Raw genomic sequence first — 17,196 nt, 5'->3', positions numbered from 1 at the left:
CAGCTCAAAAACAAAACAACCACGGTGTCTAACTCTGACTCAATGCACTGACTTTTTTGTCCATTTCTGGGATCCTGAAAAGGATGTTTCTTTTTTGTGGTAAGAATGAATACTGTGCTGTCTCTCCCATGCAAAGCTTTGCTAAAAGACTCACCTGTGTAGAGCATATTTAAATAACCCCCTCTATAGTCTTTGACCGAAGTTGAATATAAAAACCTGAACATGGCAACAAGGAGCATCACACTTGAATAAACAAAAACATAAAATTTATTTTAAGTCCCATGCCCACATATTCCCAGTGGGTCTGAAGACTGCGTGCTGATTACCCATCCTGTTGATGTGAACACATGCTGGGAAAGCTTTCATCAAAGGGCAAAGGTCATTTGCTCTTCACTTAACTACACTCTGCTCAAAAGATCAAGGTGTTTCATGTTATATAATACCTGCTTCAGTGATGGATTATTAGTATGTTTACAAATGTATCCAAAGCCTGACATGACGTGCAATGCTAAATAAAGGAACTATTATGTTTGGACTTGTTACTTTGCACTAGGCAATAAAAGGCTGGCTGGAAAAGGAGGCTAAAAGGTTGACTGAAAAAGGGTGAACGTTAAAGCTTCGGTTTTTTGGGTGAGGAACACTCAATATGACAGGAGAACGATCGCTTTCTGTTAAAAGCTAAAAGCTAAAAGTTCAATACGTCAAGAGTCTGAGCATTTCAGTGTTGTATAATGCCAGTGGAGTTGAAAACACTAGTTTGACATAACTTTACTAAGATATTTTGCATGTATGATGCTCTCTCAACCACCTTAGAGATGGTAAAGTACACTGTAAAAAACACAGTAAAAACCTGCATTTTGTTAACTGATATAATGTTAATATACCAACATATTGAAGTACTAAAATCTGCTTTGTACCTTTATAATACCTTTATAAAGAAGGTTATTATAAATAGAAGGTTATTATAAATACCTTTATAATAACCACCAAAAACACAGGTCGTAATGAGAAAACCATATGTAGAATCACAAGTAGATGTTTCACAATCTGAGGCAAATACTAATATATAGAAGGTGCTTGTTGTAATAAACATAAATATAAAACACCATCATTGTAACACATGTGACACTAAAATTACACAATGAACATTCATTTAACAACATAAGATGTAACATAAAACCCTAATGTAACTGATCAAAAAAAGTAACAAGAAACAGTTATTTCATATGTGAAGGGTCACATAAAGGATTCTGGGAATGTCAATTCATGGTTTTCACTGTAAATTATAAGATGGCTTAATCTTTTTCACTAAATTTAACAGTATTTATTACACTGTAGTGAAGGAACTCTTAACCAAATAACAGGTTGTCACAGTAGCATTTTACAGTCTTTTACCATTAAAATTACAGGTATGCTTTTATAGTGTACTTTGTACCTACATCGTCAACAGTGCCATTCAGATTATAGCCACAATGCACTGCGATTTCCATTGGGTCCATCTCGGTCCAGCCGTCAGCAGTGCAGGTCTTTGAGAGGTTACCTGTGTGAGAAATTTAAAGGTCATTCACCTCAAGATACACACACTGGCTGCTCTGTTTAGAAGCTGCATCTGTTTATTACACTCTCGACTTTAACCGCAGTGAGCCCCGATAGCTGGCGTCCTGGAGTGTGTCCACACAATTAAAGTCAAACAGCTTTCTGAACTAAAGTAGAGAAATACGGGCCACGTCATCCCTCTCACTGAGGTGTTTCTTGGCCCTTCTCAATGCACAATGTCCCACTGAATGCAAAACTCTGCATCCGATCAATACACAAAGAGACCCGACAGAGGACTGTGGCTTACTGAGCGAATTGTTTTGATCTATGCTGTATACAAACATGAACAATGAATTATTGAGATGCTTGGAGGAGAAAAACAAAATTTTCCGGGTCATGGGATTTGTGTTGAGGAAGCTACACTGAAAAAAAGTAGTGCAGAAACAATTTTCACTCAGAAATTGCTTGCAAATTTACAGTTACAGACATTATTAACACAAACTTTTATGCAATTAACACATTGAATTAAACATTAACGTTTGAAGTAGAAAAACTGAAATAATATTTTCTTGTAAAACATACTCCAAAAACCTTCAAAAAATATTTTTTGAAGTATACTTTGAAACTGTAATCACTATTTGAATGAGTTAAAATACAGTAAAAATACTGGTTGAAAAGGTAGTTAGCTACACAGTAAGAGATTAACAAAATTAATTAACTACATTGAAGGTTTACTTTGAGCATTGTTTTTATAAATAAAAAAAATCAAATAATACAATTTTTGTAATTTGATTTTTTTTTCTGTCACAAAAATCTAAATAATAAAAAAAAAAAAACGAAATTAGCTTGAACAGGTAAATTTATACTAAATACAACAAAACATCCTAATTTATGTAACCAAATCGGGAACCAGTACATAGTACTATAGGTATTTAAATTAGTGAATGTTTTTTTTTTTTTTAAATGTGTTTATTCAACACAACCAATTTACAAAAATGAGTATGAGTATGAATGAGATTTTCCAATGCTACATATGAGAGAGAGAACAATTAAGTTGAACAAACAAGACTGAATCAGACTTTCCAACTCTACATGTGAGAAAGAGAATCGTTTAGGAACCATTTCACTTAATTTAATCAGATTTTAGCTACACATGACAGAGAGGATGGACCATTTAAGATGAATCCATCCACTAGAATGAATCCATTCAATTTCAGATTCTACATTTGAGAGAGAACTGTTAAGGATAAATCGATTAACTAGAATGAATCAGACTTTCCAACTCCACATACAGCAGGGATCCTCAAATCTGGTCCATGAGATCCACTTTCCTGCAGAGTTTAGTTCTAACCCTAATCAAACACACCTGAGCATGCTAATCAGTGTCTTCAGGATCATTAGAAAATCACAGGTATGTGAGTTTGATCAGTGTTGGAGCTAAACTCTGCAGCACATTGGCCCTCCAGGGCAAGATTTGAGGAACCCCGATATACAGTATGGAAGAGAGAACTGTTTTCCCACTTTCCCACTCCATATACAGCATGAGAGAACCATTTCAAATGAACTGATTCATTAGAATGAATCTGACTTTTACGTTTGCACTACTCGTTAAAAAAGATTAGCTTGTTACTGGAAAAGCTATAGTACTTTGAAAACAACTACTGTTACACTACTGAAAATGTAGTTGAGACCAATAAACTAGTGTTCAATTAATTCTGAGAGAATTTAGATTATACCACAATCTGACTTCTCCAAAAACCTGTTGCATAAGAATAAGGGGGATATTCATGGACTTGGTGTAGGTATCCCACAAGGATGATTCATTTAGAGACAGTATTGTCTTACGGTCCACAGAGTTTGAAAAATATGATGTATACTTCAAGAGGAAGGACACTTAGTTCCTCCTTAGTGCATTCATAGTGGGTCCCATGTTACAATGCCATGTATTGATCCAAAACTATCCAATCAATTTCACTCAAGCTTGAATTAAAAAGACTAGGTGAATGAGTTCCTGTGTGGTTTCTCTTCAGTGTGCTTGTTATGTGAATGCTGAAAGAAGCTGTTTCATAACATTACAAAATGAACACTGAACAGAGCTATACAACAGTGTTCTCAAATGGAAACACAGAACACACTTTAAAAACACAAACAAAAAAATGAATTTCCAAAGGAACAAATGCCAGCAAAACAACTTAAATGTGTCATATCTACGCACAAAGACCACCTGTGCCTGCCCCGACAGGAAGTGACCTCCACCTATATAACATTCATGTCTGCTGCTGAATGAATCATACTTACAGGTACAGAACAAACCATTTTTCAAATGTTGGAAAGATTTTTGGCCAATTACAGGAATTTTTTACTTTTTCCATACTAATATCTTAATGCAAGTAGCAAATCACACTTTGGACTAAATTTGAAGCTGACAAAACAAGGGAAATGTCAATAAGGTCTGCTTTATTGTCTACTTGTTAAAAATTAATTGGCCATTGTTTTGTCTAGTTTTGGCCTCCGACTCACCCTGGGAAGAATCAAGTAAACAATATGAATCTGTACCATTATTATCAAAAAATAAAACAACAACATTTCACTGTTATTTTCCCCTTTTCTACATTCAGTGCCTGTGTCAGAATTGAAAAGAAAAAATAAATAAATAAAAAGCTGGCTTCATAATTGGAAAACATATGCAACACTTATCTGTTTCTAAAACTTCTAACTCTAGGCATAAAATTAAGAAAATGATGTATTATCTCCCCTATAATTAACCAAAGACAATAATTTTGTCATTAATATATTTTGTCACTTTAATAAGCTGTTGAGAGATTTATTGGTCATTTAATGTGTATTGATCTGTTCATTCATCATTTGGAAGATGCACCATAAAAAGTCAATAATGGTAAGTACTAAACAGCTGCAGTATGTCAAGGCTACAAAAGCAGCACTTCTCTGGTACTGTACGTGAAGGTTTCTGTGTTTGCAAGTTAACTGGCTGAATGGCTCATTAGGAAAATAGAGCAAAATAAATTAATTGACGGAAAGCACAAACATTAAATTAACAACAGATTAATCAACTAATGCAATGATTAATGAAATGATTAATACGCTTTAACATTAACTTGTGATTAACATCAATTAAAGCGTTTCTGTTGCTGACGGTTATACGGTTCATTTAGTGGGCAATAAAAAGATAATAAAACAGCAGCCTGACAAATTATAGATCAGTAAATTTGAAGCTATTGTAAGATACATTATATAAATTAAGGGCAATTTTAGATTACTAAAAACTGGAGGTAACTGCAACTGTTTTGAGATAGCTGGTGGTTCCTGTAGATTTAGGATGTTTTGTGGTCTGCAGATTATACTCTTGAAGTGGAACTCAAGAGTAATAATATATTATTGTAATGTAATATAATATAATATAATATAATATAATATAATATAATATAATATAATATAATATAATATAATATAATATAAATGTTTTACCTGAAACAGTTTTGAATAAAAAAAAAATACAAGCATAAACAGCATGCATTTAATAAATAATTTTTCTCTTTAGAATCTTGCAAGCAAAATGCAAATAATCACAAGACAAACTGACAGAACATTATCAGAAGACACAAGACAAAAAAAAACAGGATTATATTTTCTTTTGCAAGAGTGTGAAGAGCTGATCAGATAATCCCAACATGATAATAAAATGAGAAAAATTATCCCATCTAAAACAATTTGAAAACTGTCACCTGCTTGAAATCCAGTTGACTTTCGACTTCTAGGTGCTTGACATGCATGCATGCGTCTTCTTTTAGATGGAAAATCTCATTCCCATAATCCAACAGAACACAACATCTGAATCATGAGACACTTTCAGTAATGATTACCCCCCATAAAAAAATTTAGCCTTGATTTGAAGAAATTATAACATTAATAATAAAAGGTGCATCATGCTTATGATGTAGGATTGAGATTCTTTTTAACCCGCTATAAACTAATCCATCTAATACCTGATGCTACTCCCTGCTTGATCTGATATGCATATTGTTGTGATTTTCAAAAAGACATGGATTAAAATCAGCTAAATTTAATACATTGCATTTATACAAACATGTTACTTAAAAACCAGCACCTGAAAGCTTGTGTAAATTTATTGAAGGGGATGTTTACTCTCTGCTATTAGTGTAAGCTTTGTTTGTCATGTAAGGTTGACGCCAACCCTCTCACATTTATCTATGGGTGCAAACACCCACATGCAATATATCCATCCTAACGCATTATTCCAGTGGACCTCCGGCTTTGTCATAAGCCACAGAGATCCCATGAAGCAAATCCAGAATGCCACATTAATCCTTAGAATTAAACTATGGACAGACTTTTATCATTCTGAAAAGCATAATCTGTCCTTTCCCATTCAGAGAGAGCATTGTACGGTGCTTGTAAGTTTTAACTGAAAATCCATCAGAAATGTGTGGGACTTCAGTAAAAGAAATTGCTCCTGAATAGTATTTCACCATCTGCACCAGTACAGTATGTATCATTTGCGAAAGTGCCTTCTGAAATAAACTTTACAGGATGTTCGACTATATTAAGCTTCCCAATCATAGGGAAGCTTCATTTCAATAGACACTGTAGGTGGCATAGGAAATAATATATCACCTCACAGGAAGTGGAGATTAAGTCACCGGTCACTGCATATATAATATAATATGTATATAATAAATGTGATAAAAAGGTTCAATGTTGCATTGACCTTTATTGACTTTATTGCATTGACATTCACCTCACCTCACATTCACTTTTGCCTCAATAAACTCATAATTTGCTGCTTATTAATAGTTTGTAAGGTAGTTGTTAAGTTTAGGTATGAGGTAGGATTAAGCAATCAAAAATATGGTCATGCAAAATAAGGCATTAATATGTGCTTTATAAGTGCTAATAAACAGCTAATATTCTAGTATTATGGATAGTATTAAATCAATAGTACTAAATATCATGCAATAGTAATAAATATCTGACTCAAGTTTGATGCCATTTTAGTCCATTTCAAATAAACACATTTTGTCAGTTGACAAATATTGCACACACAGCATATATGGATCCTGTCAATCACAATACAGCTATAGTTTCCTGGTACTAGGAGCCTGAGTGAGGTGAGTTCATACACTGCTTAGAACATGACAACGATATGTCTACAAACTGGGCTCGGATGGTATCTCTGTTCTTTTTCATTTAACTGAGCTCTGTTGCTACAAAAAAAAAAAAAAACTTGCTCATCAAATAATGAGGACGCACTAGAGGGGCTTCTGTATTTGGCTGTGGGGAGTCATATAAGTTACAGAATGCATGACTGATCTACTTTCTGTGAAAGATCAATGAATTTGATTACATTTATATTCAGCACTCAAATGTGGCCAACTTCATACTCGGCTGCATATGAAACAAGCAGTTTTGCTAGATGATTGAATAAACTAATGCTTTAGGGACTAAAAAAACCAGTGACACACTGTGCCTCATTAATCAAGCATTCATTAATTAAGCACTCCTGAAAGGACTGAACGACAAAACAAGAGTAAGACTAAAGCCTACACTTTAATTAAATGCTGAGGTTGAGCAACTCAATAAATACTTCAGTAATACACCTTACATACAGAAACAGACTATGAAAGTACTTGTTTATTCTTATGAAATAAAAACAGGTGATCAGGTGATAAATATATATATATATAAACTAACACTTAAAGAAAAACATAATACAAAAATTATATTCAAATGTTCTATGATTTATGTTTTAAGAAAGTACCTTTTATGATGCATTTTCATATTTTAAGATTAATTGTCTGGATCTGGGAAAAGGGTAAAAGAATAACATCTATAAATAAAAGACATTTGAAAAAAAAAACTGCAAAAAAAAATAAGTGACCTTTATCTAACAAAAAGAAAAAAGTTGCAATCTGTTTGATTTAATAAAAATCAACCCCTGAGAGATAAAACTGTCCATTTCCCAAAGAAGTAACACTCTGTTATCTGTCTCTTGGTTGCTAAAACACAGATTTATGTTTGAGTCATCAGCACTGGCTCTTCATCTTCACAACAACTTCAAACTCATTTCTCCAATGTTCTTTTAGCCTAGAAATGTCACTGGTGTGAAAACTCTCTCACACAGCTGTGTTAAACAAAGGGCTGCGTCTTCTATCCAGACTGCTAGCTAGGAACCACTATGACCACATAGTGGTCCACTTTCAACAGTTCCTTGTAACTAGCTGCTGCACGAATGAGCAGTTGAAAAAAATGAAAGGACATTTCAAAGAAAAATCACGAAATCTTACATTCTCACAGCTGGTCATTCCTAAGGTGTTCAGTGTGTTCAAAAATAATTGCTGAAATCCAGAGCTCCTCAAAGCAGATGTGCTCTCTTTTTCAAACCTCTTTCATCACTGCAGAAACACTTTTTATCCTCCAACACAGACTGTATTTCCATTATATGGAATCAACATTGGTTTCCATTAGATTGTACCTGATGCACATTCTGCATTGCATGGACATTTTTGCAAATCTAGACGTATCTACAACATTGCAGATTTTGATGAATGTTACCTTCAACAGTTAATCTACAATAGAGCTGCAGTTTACATTTACAGTTGAATTCAAAAGTCTGAGGCTACTGGTATAAATAAAATGCTTTTATTTTGCCTTTACAAATTATAATGCCCATTATCACTATTAAAATAATGTAAGTGTTTTTTAATATTTATTTTGTTAAAATCCTATAGCTTTCGGTTTATGTCCATAATTTTTGAAATCCAGATTTTCACTATAGTGATCTCAGACACGAATATGCCAAATAACATATAGGTATAACATAAAGGACTATTTGTTAATAAATGAACAGATTAAAAATGCATATGCACATCTCCTACAATTAGAATGTAGTTCGAATCAATGATTGAGAGTGCATCATATGAAAAAAAAAATGTTAGCAAGACTGAATGGAATAGACATCTGGGAGAAATTTATTAAGATCGCCATTTCAGAAGAAGAATGATTTTCAACACATTATTATTATTATTTATTTTATTGTGCCTGTTCTGTTAACCTCTGTTTGTATTGCGTTTATGTTATGTATAAGGAAACCCAATAATATATATTTTTTAAATGCACAATATATAGTGCAGTTTAATCTAAACTTGAAAAGTAGTAGTAAAGTAAAGGTATTTAATATTTGTAACATGTTCTATACAATTTAAAATTAAGAATTGTATCATTGTTTAAAAATAAGAAATTAATAGTATGATCATGATTAAGCTTAGTAACTAGCTGGTTATTGGTCAATATCTTTTAAGATTAAAAAAGTTAAAGTGACAAAATTTATAAATTATTATATAAATTGTATATAAATATACTTTTTTAAAAACTAGGCTAAATATAAATTTCTAGAACTTTGCACTAAGACATCCTTTGTATAACAGGATAATATATGTCTGTTGAACTTTGGTCGCTGCCAGACTTTTAATGAGTTTAATTAATAGTTTCTGGTGGGATGTGACTGAGACAGAATTCTCAGATAAACAAGTGTGACCTAATGGCAGTACATACTCAATCAATGAGTCTGATTTGCCTCCTAATGAATTAGCCATTCCATCCACTCAGAGCAGCAGTTCTGCATATAAAATCTGACCCCCAGTCCCCAGTTGTATTGCATTTATATATACTATACACGATTGCATTGTCTATAATTAGTTTAATGTCTGAAATAACTAAATTCCTTTAATCATTATGAATTCTACAAAACATGATATTAATGTTTTTAGCCACTTGTACATCCATGACAACATACCACTAAAATCTAGAGGGGAAAAAATTGATTTTGCCTTGAGAATTCTGATATCAAAGAAACTACTCTATGAATATGTGGGAGTTTCAGATTAGCTTCTGAACAACTTCAGACACTGAAGTGCCTCGAAACATTTGGTTTTGCATCAATGTTACAGCCCATGACTGAGGCTGACAAAATGACAAAGGACACTCTGCACTTTTCTTCAAGAGTTACAGTTCAAGTTCATCAAAGTATTTTGATGGTGATTTCAACTTACCCTCATGAAGATCAGAGAAGTGTCTGAAGTAATTTGGACATGGAATAACCACATGTTCCCCAACTTTGGCTGATGGCCAGCAAGCAATAATATCCCACATCCCTTTGCAGCCTGGCAAAAGAATAAAGAACAATGCTTAGCATTAACTCAATATCATATTACTCAATATAACCCTCCTGATGTTGTACAAAAGCATAAAACATCATTTAGATTTGAGTATAACTAACTACTGTATGTATTAAGAATACTTTCTATACATTGGTAACACTTTAAATTGATATTTTGATAAATTGATGACACTAACATCCTGCAGAATTTTTGTTTACAAATTCAATAGTCTAGAACACTGTCTAAATTTAACTGAGGTTTATTTAAAAGTAACATGAGGGTTCTAAAACTCCCACTTCCCTCATCCTTCAGTTGGACACCTGTAAGCACAATAAACTGAGATACGGTATCAGCTTATTGCTTTTCCCGTAATATTTTGAATATTTATGGCGTTCCTCGTGCCCCCAGAATGCATCTGTCTAATTCATGAGGCAAGGTGAGTTGGCTCTTGACTGTGAATGCGGAAAAATGACAGCTAGTTTATCTTATTCATCCTCTCCAAGCTACAGAGGAATATTCCAGAAGCAAGTGGCCTGTTTAAAAATTCACCTCATTCAGGCACTAGGTAAATGCATGTGAGGATGGGTCATCACATAGATTGTAGACATTTAAATTTAATCATCACAGGATTGCGGTTTAAATTGAAATCAGATAAATGTACAAGTCCAGCTGCTGAAAGCTGTTTATGTTTAAACACACTGACTAGGGAACTCTGAAGAGAAAATGTACTGTAGAATGTACTGTCTTGGCTACTAATTCTGGGCTAATAATACAGGTTAGCTCTACAGGTTTAGTTCAACTTCAAATGCTGTTGTTGAATAGAAGTGGTGTAAAAATGAAGGAAAAAACATTTTACAAAACGGAAAACCACATTCTTTTTGAAGGATAAGGGAAATGGTAATCTGTGTCTCAATGTTTAGATTCAGTGACTGAAGCTCATGGAAGGCATGTGATTGCATCCTGATGCTCATGAAACCAATCTTGAATGAGTTCATCAGCATTTTCACATAAAATATAGGGGGAGGGAACAGTGTTTGCACTATAGGATATATTTGGTTTTGCAAATTGCCCTCCTTGACCCTCTATACAACCCAAAAGAAGAATCATCCCACTTAATGTCTTCCAAAAGATGACTGCCAATACACTACAGCTCATCTGCCAGTGTGTAACAGTTACCTACAGATGGGCTGTACATGAGGGCAACTTATTTCCAAAACAAAATCATTCAGGTGTAGATCTTGCACCAGTTTACAGTACACTTTATATGTTTGCTTTGCAAATAAGTGGTTAGTGAATGGCACCTAACCTGTATGCCATAAATTCTGCTTTTTCAGCGTTCACATTGTATAACTTATGATGCAATTCAGTAGTAATTTTTAAGGCTGGATATTTTTTGTGCCATGTTCAACATTATGCCAAATAAATTCATGTTATTGATACTTTCATGTTATTCAAAATTCTACACATCAAGATAGAATCCATTTCTAACTGCAATAACTATCAAAAATCCCAGCAGACCTTTGAAGATTTACATAGATTGTTAAAAAATTCCCTCTAGATTAATTAGCTACCAAGCTTCTTATCCTTAAACCTTGAGAACCAATCCTATCAATTAATGCCTAAATGTTCTTTACCTAAGAAATTTTTTTTTACCGCTTTATTTTTTATTCTGTAGCTCACTCAACTGGTGCTAGCAACACCAAGGTCATTGGTTTCAATGCACAAACTAAAAAACAATGTACACCAAAAATGCACTGTAATTCAAGTTGGATAAAAGCGTCTGCCAAGTGAATAAACAGAAATGTAAACTATTGTTAAACGTTTGTGTCACAATCACCAGCTGGTGTTCCCTTGATAGCCACCAGAGGGCACTCCATCCCATACCTTTGCCACTCTGTTCTGGACTACATTTCCCATAACCCATTGCCCAAACTCATCATGCCTGATTATTTTCACCTGTTGCTCATTACCTCTGCCTATACAAGCTTGGTGTTTTCAGTCACTCTTTGTGAAGTCTTGAATTTGTCATGCTTCATCTTTTAGCCCTGGTATTCTGGTTCTCTGTTTTTTTTTTTTTACTTCAGCCTGGTTTCCTTTGCTTTCCTGTGTTTTCTGCTTTGTTCTTGCTTTTGGTTTGTCTCATAGTGTCATGACCTTTGCCTGTTACTTCAACTATGATTGTGGATTACCCTTTAATAAACTACTGCACTTGGATCCTCAGCCTTTGTGTCCCCATGCAGCTATGTGACAGTTTGGGCTTAGTAAGACTTTTTTTTTTTTTTTAAAGAAATTAATCCTTTTATTCAGTAAGGACGCAAATAAATAAATGTATCAAAAGTTACAGAAAAACATTTATAATGTTACAAGACAAATGTTGTTCTTTTGAATTTTCTGGTCATCAAAGAATCCTGAAAGAAGTCACAACAGCACAACTGTTTTCAACATGGATAAATGTTTCTTGAGCAGCAAATCAGCATATAAGAAAGATTTTTGAAGGATCATGTGACACCAAAGACTGGAGTAATGGCTGCTGAAAATTCAGCATCGGGAATAAATTACATTTTAAAATATATTAAAATAGAAAAAAAGTGTTATTTTAAACTGTAATATTTCACAGCATTAATTTTTTTACTGTAGTCTTGATCAAATAAACAAGAGACTCTTTAAAAAAAATTGTACTGACTTTTGAACTGCTGCTAATTAACCAAAATACTTGCTAGGGTATTTTGGGTGGTTGGTTAGGGCGTTGTTAAGTGGTTGCTAAGCTATTCTGGGTAGTTGCTGGGGTGTCTTCAAGGGTTGTTATGGAATTAAGTTGTTTTGGGTGGTTGCTAGAGAGCTGTTCTTAACTTGTAGTTTACGGATATAGCTGATATAGGTTTCTGGCCTGGCCTCGATGGTCCATCCCAATCCAAACAGACATTTGAGATATATGAAAAGCCTAGTTATATCACATCAAAAGACACTGGAAAAATGCAAGTAAAAATAGTTTTTTTTAACTCAAGTCTATCTTAGAACAATACACATGGACACTACAGGGCTTTCACTTCAAACAGTTGCATGAAATGCTTGTGGGCACAACAGATCCTTTCATTCATCCCACTCTTTGTCCATGATGGGGGTCTGACTTTTACAGCTGCCTTCCACTTCAAAAAAATTGCCTTTCATGCCTGATTGCCAGTTCGCCTTGTAAACCTGAAGAATGAGTCAGTGGAGGATAACCTACTTCATACCTCAAAGGAGCTTCCAGATAATTGTAGATATCTGTGCAGTGCAATGGTCCCTCGACCCTTTGCTGAAAATCCAAAATAATCAGCTAGGCTGATGAGTCAGTATTTTGTCAGAACGCTTGTGCATGATACATCTCATTGATGAGGATGATGGTAATCAACCTTTGAAAACAGTGCATTTTTTTGTTTTGTTTTTTACATATATTCAAATCATTGGATGGATGAAGCCTTTTTTATTCATAATGATTATATAATAAATTGCATATGTACTCTAATAATAGTAATAATAATAATAATAATAATTTATATATTTTGTATATATGTGATTTTATTTTATTGTTAATATTATGTTAATATAAGTATTCAAATACCTTCTAATATTTAAATATTTGTAAAAATATAAGGGTGCTGTGTGTACATTAATGAGGAAAAAAAATTAACTTAAATGATTTTAGCAAATGGCTGCAATATAACAAAGAGTGAAAAATTTAAGGGGGTCTGAATACTTTCCGTACCCACTGTATGTGATTTTATTTTATTGTTAATATTATGTTAATATAAGTATTCAAATACCTTCTAATATTTAAATATTTGTAAAAATATAACCTAGCTTCCCCCATAGTGATTGAAGGATTTTATGAAACTTTATTTATTTATAAAGATTTTTCTACAAAGTAAATATGCATATATGCATATGTAACAAACTTAACGTCTCCCACAATCTCATTTGCGTAAGAAATTGTCGTGTGACGAATCTGCATTTTGGTGGATAATAGACTATAGTATAATGCTTGCATGTGGCATAAAATTATATTCAGTGTTTTTAACAACGTACATGAACTGCAGAGAAATCCGGAGACAACGGAAAAACTCAGATGAAGATGTCAGTGACGTGCTTGATGACTCCAGACCCGGACGATCAGATAAAGGTGATCCACAGGACGCCGCCGTTTTAGTGGCTCAGTGTTCTAATTTTATGCATACAATTTACATCCAAATATTATTAATTTACCCAGAACAAAACCTATAAATAGATTTTAGAATATAAACTGTTTATCATCTATTTTCAGTAAGACTAAATAGAAAGTGTGCGCCTGCCATTGTGCGTTAACTTGAATCAAGCCCAACAAATGTCTGTTTTAAAAACAGTGGATGAGTAATTCACTCCTTGATTTGCTTAAAATAAAACCCTCTTTTGAGATAGTTTTGACAGACATGTTTATTGTGCATTATTTTCAACATGTTTATTGCTAAGTTTAGTGTGGCAAAATAGAAGTATAGCTGTAATTCACTTGCAATGTATCTGGTTGCCATGACAACCTCACACACTTGCTGCTGCTCTGTAATCAGAGTGTGAATTTGTAGATTTACTATAGCAAAACTAAAATGTGTTTAAAAGTGCAACTGACCAAATTGACCAGTTTGGTTTGGCACCCCAAGCTCAAACGTCAAGCTAAGCCTATTTCAGAAATCATTCTAATATGCTGATTTGGTGCTATTATTAATATCAGTGTGAAACACATTCTGTTTAATGTTGTTGTGGAAACCGTAATACATTTTAATTTTTCAGGATTTTTTGATGAATAGAATGTTTTCAGCATTTGTTTGAAATTCATAATTTTGTAACATTGCAAATGCCTTCACTGTCACTTTTAACAAATTTAATGCATCCATGCTGAATAAAAGTATTGATTTAATTCAATAACAGAATTCTGTATGTATACACATACACTTTTTTTTTCTAAATTTTCACTGCTGTGTCATTTTCACCACATATCAAATGAAGTGTTGTATTTAACAGCATTCAGTAATGGAATTTTTTTGCTATTTCGTATTACTATAAAAACTACAGTTTACTAGATCTACTAGATTTTTTCCACTCAAACAAATTCTAGATAAATGCATTTTGTTTTTGGCCCTGTTTTAGCACCAAATATTAGCTCTCTGTGATCTACAGTTACATCAATGCAAAATTGTTTATTGACTGTGAAAATGGCACAGAGCAACGCTATTTTGTGAATATCACCTGATGTGACGTTTCCTGCTGTTTTATTCTCGCACCTCGCTCTTGCCAGCTCAATCTCATTTACCACGTCACACATGTGAACAGCACCAACCTGCAAAAGAGACAGCAAGAGACAGAGAGAGAAAGAGAACATTTCAGTTGTTCAACCACAGCACAACCTTCAAAGTTTCAATCTCTTTCGTCTCAGGGATTCACCACAATATTATTCTCAGTACAGTACTTTAAGATGTCAGCTTTCATCTTGTAAGGCTTTCATTTCATATGCATATTTATGGATTGCAGCAAAATGGGGGCTTATTTTGGCTAAATATTTACAGCGAAGGCCTTCTGGGAATTAGATCATCCACTGCTTGAAAAACCCACAAACTGAACTACTTATTAGACTTTTAGCTTGCCATACACCATTCTTATTGACAATCTGACAGTCCAATGTACAACTGTACGCTAGCGGCACACGGACAAAAGACCATCGTTGCACTGTGGAGATGATATCATGCCTGTAGGGGAGAGAAGGAGCGTGGGGCCAGTGAGTAATCGCCGGATTGCTCACTGATGTCCACTGCTGATGACAAATTCATGCTGACAGTCAGTGGCAGACAGCCTCCGGGTCAATAAGAACGTGAAAGTCCAACGAACAGCTTGAGAAGGTCAATGAAGACATGGTGCCAGGGAAGAGAGGTGTAATGGACAGGGCCGACTGAATCCCGGCCTATAGTGTTAATAATGCTGTATGTGTGTGGGTGTCTGTTTCATGGTCTTTGGTTGTGCAGTGTTTATTGTCTTGAGTTAGCATCTAAGTGTATTTCTGTTTGGTATATTTGTGCGTGGGCCTGCATTTGTGTGTGTCTGTGCATTTCAATTCGAACAAAAGTGTCAAAAGTATAAAATCTTTAAATTGGAAAGGAAAGGGGAAAAACAAAAGAGTCAATGTTGATTTCAGGGCTCTTTCATATGAATTCAACTGACCATATCACAAACAGTTTAAGTGAAAATCCACAAAAAGTAAACCATTGTTTCAAAATATCTTGAAGAGAATCCCTGTAATGAAGTCTGCCTGCTCTGTGACACTGTCAATAACATCCAAATGATGGAGCTGCATTTTATGATAAATATTTAGGAGAAGAGCAGCAGAAATGATGCTGAAAATATAGGCACTATTTTTACTCAGTTTCAGCTGTCACTCTCCGGTACTTTGGTGCGTGGATAATAGGGTCAGCTCAGTGAAAGGCTGCTTCACTGCCATCATCAGTCATGCGTGCACCTATAATCCCCACCAGCAGAAGATTCCATCACACTTTTTATTGCATCATCTGACCTCGTGTGGCTTAAAACACTGTAAAAATAGGAGTGGAAGAGAAGAATACACACAAAAAACCCTTGGAACAACACTGTAAATGTAGTTACCTTTGGTTAATAATTGCCTTCCTAGTCTTAAATGTGCTAGTCATGGTTGGTAACATTATTGGTTTCCTGGAAACAAATAATAAAATGCTGGTTTACATTAGATACGTTTCTATGGAGCTTCTACATCTGAGGACAAAGAAGCCATTTAGAGGTTGTTTACAATGATTTGCCTAAATTACAATAACAGTGTGCTATTCGTCTGATTATAAATCTGCCAAATTTCCGCAAATATTTCCTCTCAGAGTTACACCAGATAATGGAGGTGCATTCCTCCTTACTCTGCATTGGCGTACTCATCAGGTGCAGGGTCCATTGCGTGTGAAAACAACCCAATAAAGCAGTGGGTCAGGCATGGGGGTGATCGCTGATGCATTCCTGGCGAAGAGCAAACACTCAGCTTCACATATTTGTGTTTATGCTCAAATTATTTGCGAGAGTTCAACTATGTAAGTGGATTCGCTGCTGCAAAATCCAGTTTAGGCTGGATTGCTGTGTTTTGGAACATGATAGCGGGTCTAAGCTGGTCATTAGCTGGTCCAAGCCTTGTGTTTTTAAAAAAAAATTTCTCAAGCAGCTCATTTCCAAAAATATCAGTGCATATTCCGCCTCTCATTGGATATGTCTAGCCTACACTGGTTTAAGATGATAGCAGGGGCAAGTTGAACGACATGTTCCCTTTCAGTCGGTCACTCTCGACATCACGTCGGATGACCGACGAATTGGGATCTCGCTTAGAGAGACCAATCTACTTCAAGTGTAAACTAAACGAGCCAATGCACATTGGCATGCGATTATTGCATCCAGC

The 17,196-nt window shown here is 34.5% G+C and overlaps 1 protein-coding gene across 1 annotated transcript in view; it reads right to left on the bottom strand.

Annotated features, from left to right (window-relative positions):
* The window catches only part of vipr1b (vasoactive intestinal peptide receptor 1b), a 51,552-nt gene that overhangs the window by 20,787 nt on the left and 13,569 nt on the right, over positions 1–17,196 (bottom strand). Inside the window, exons 2-4 of the mRNA XM_016544799.1 lie at positions 14,988–15,078; positions 9,624–9,734; positions 1,440–1,540 (exon numbers count right to left, since the gene is read on the bottom strand). Of these exons, the coding sequence (XP_016400285.1) occupies positions 1,440–1,540; positions 9,624–9,734; positions 14,988–15,078 (303 nt within the window). The remainder of the gene's footprint in view (positions 1–1,439; positions 1,541–9,623; positions 9,735–14,987; positions 15,079–17,196) is intronic.

This window comes from Sinocyclocheilus rhinocerous, unplaced genomic scaffold (assembly GCF_001515625.1).
Source record: "Sinocyclocheilus rhinocerous isolate Xijiao unplaced genomic scaffold, SAMN03320098_v1.1 scaffold1245, whole genome shotgun sequence".
Lineage (NCBI taxonomy): Eukaryota > Metazoa > Chordata > Actinopteri > Cypriniformes > Cyprinidae > Sinocyclocheilus > Sinocyclocheilus rhinocerous.
The sequence above is the reverse complement of the archived record's forward strand: the minus strand, read 5'-3'. Positions and strand labels throughout refer to the sequence as shown.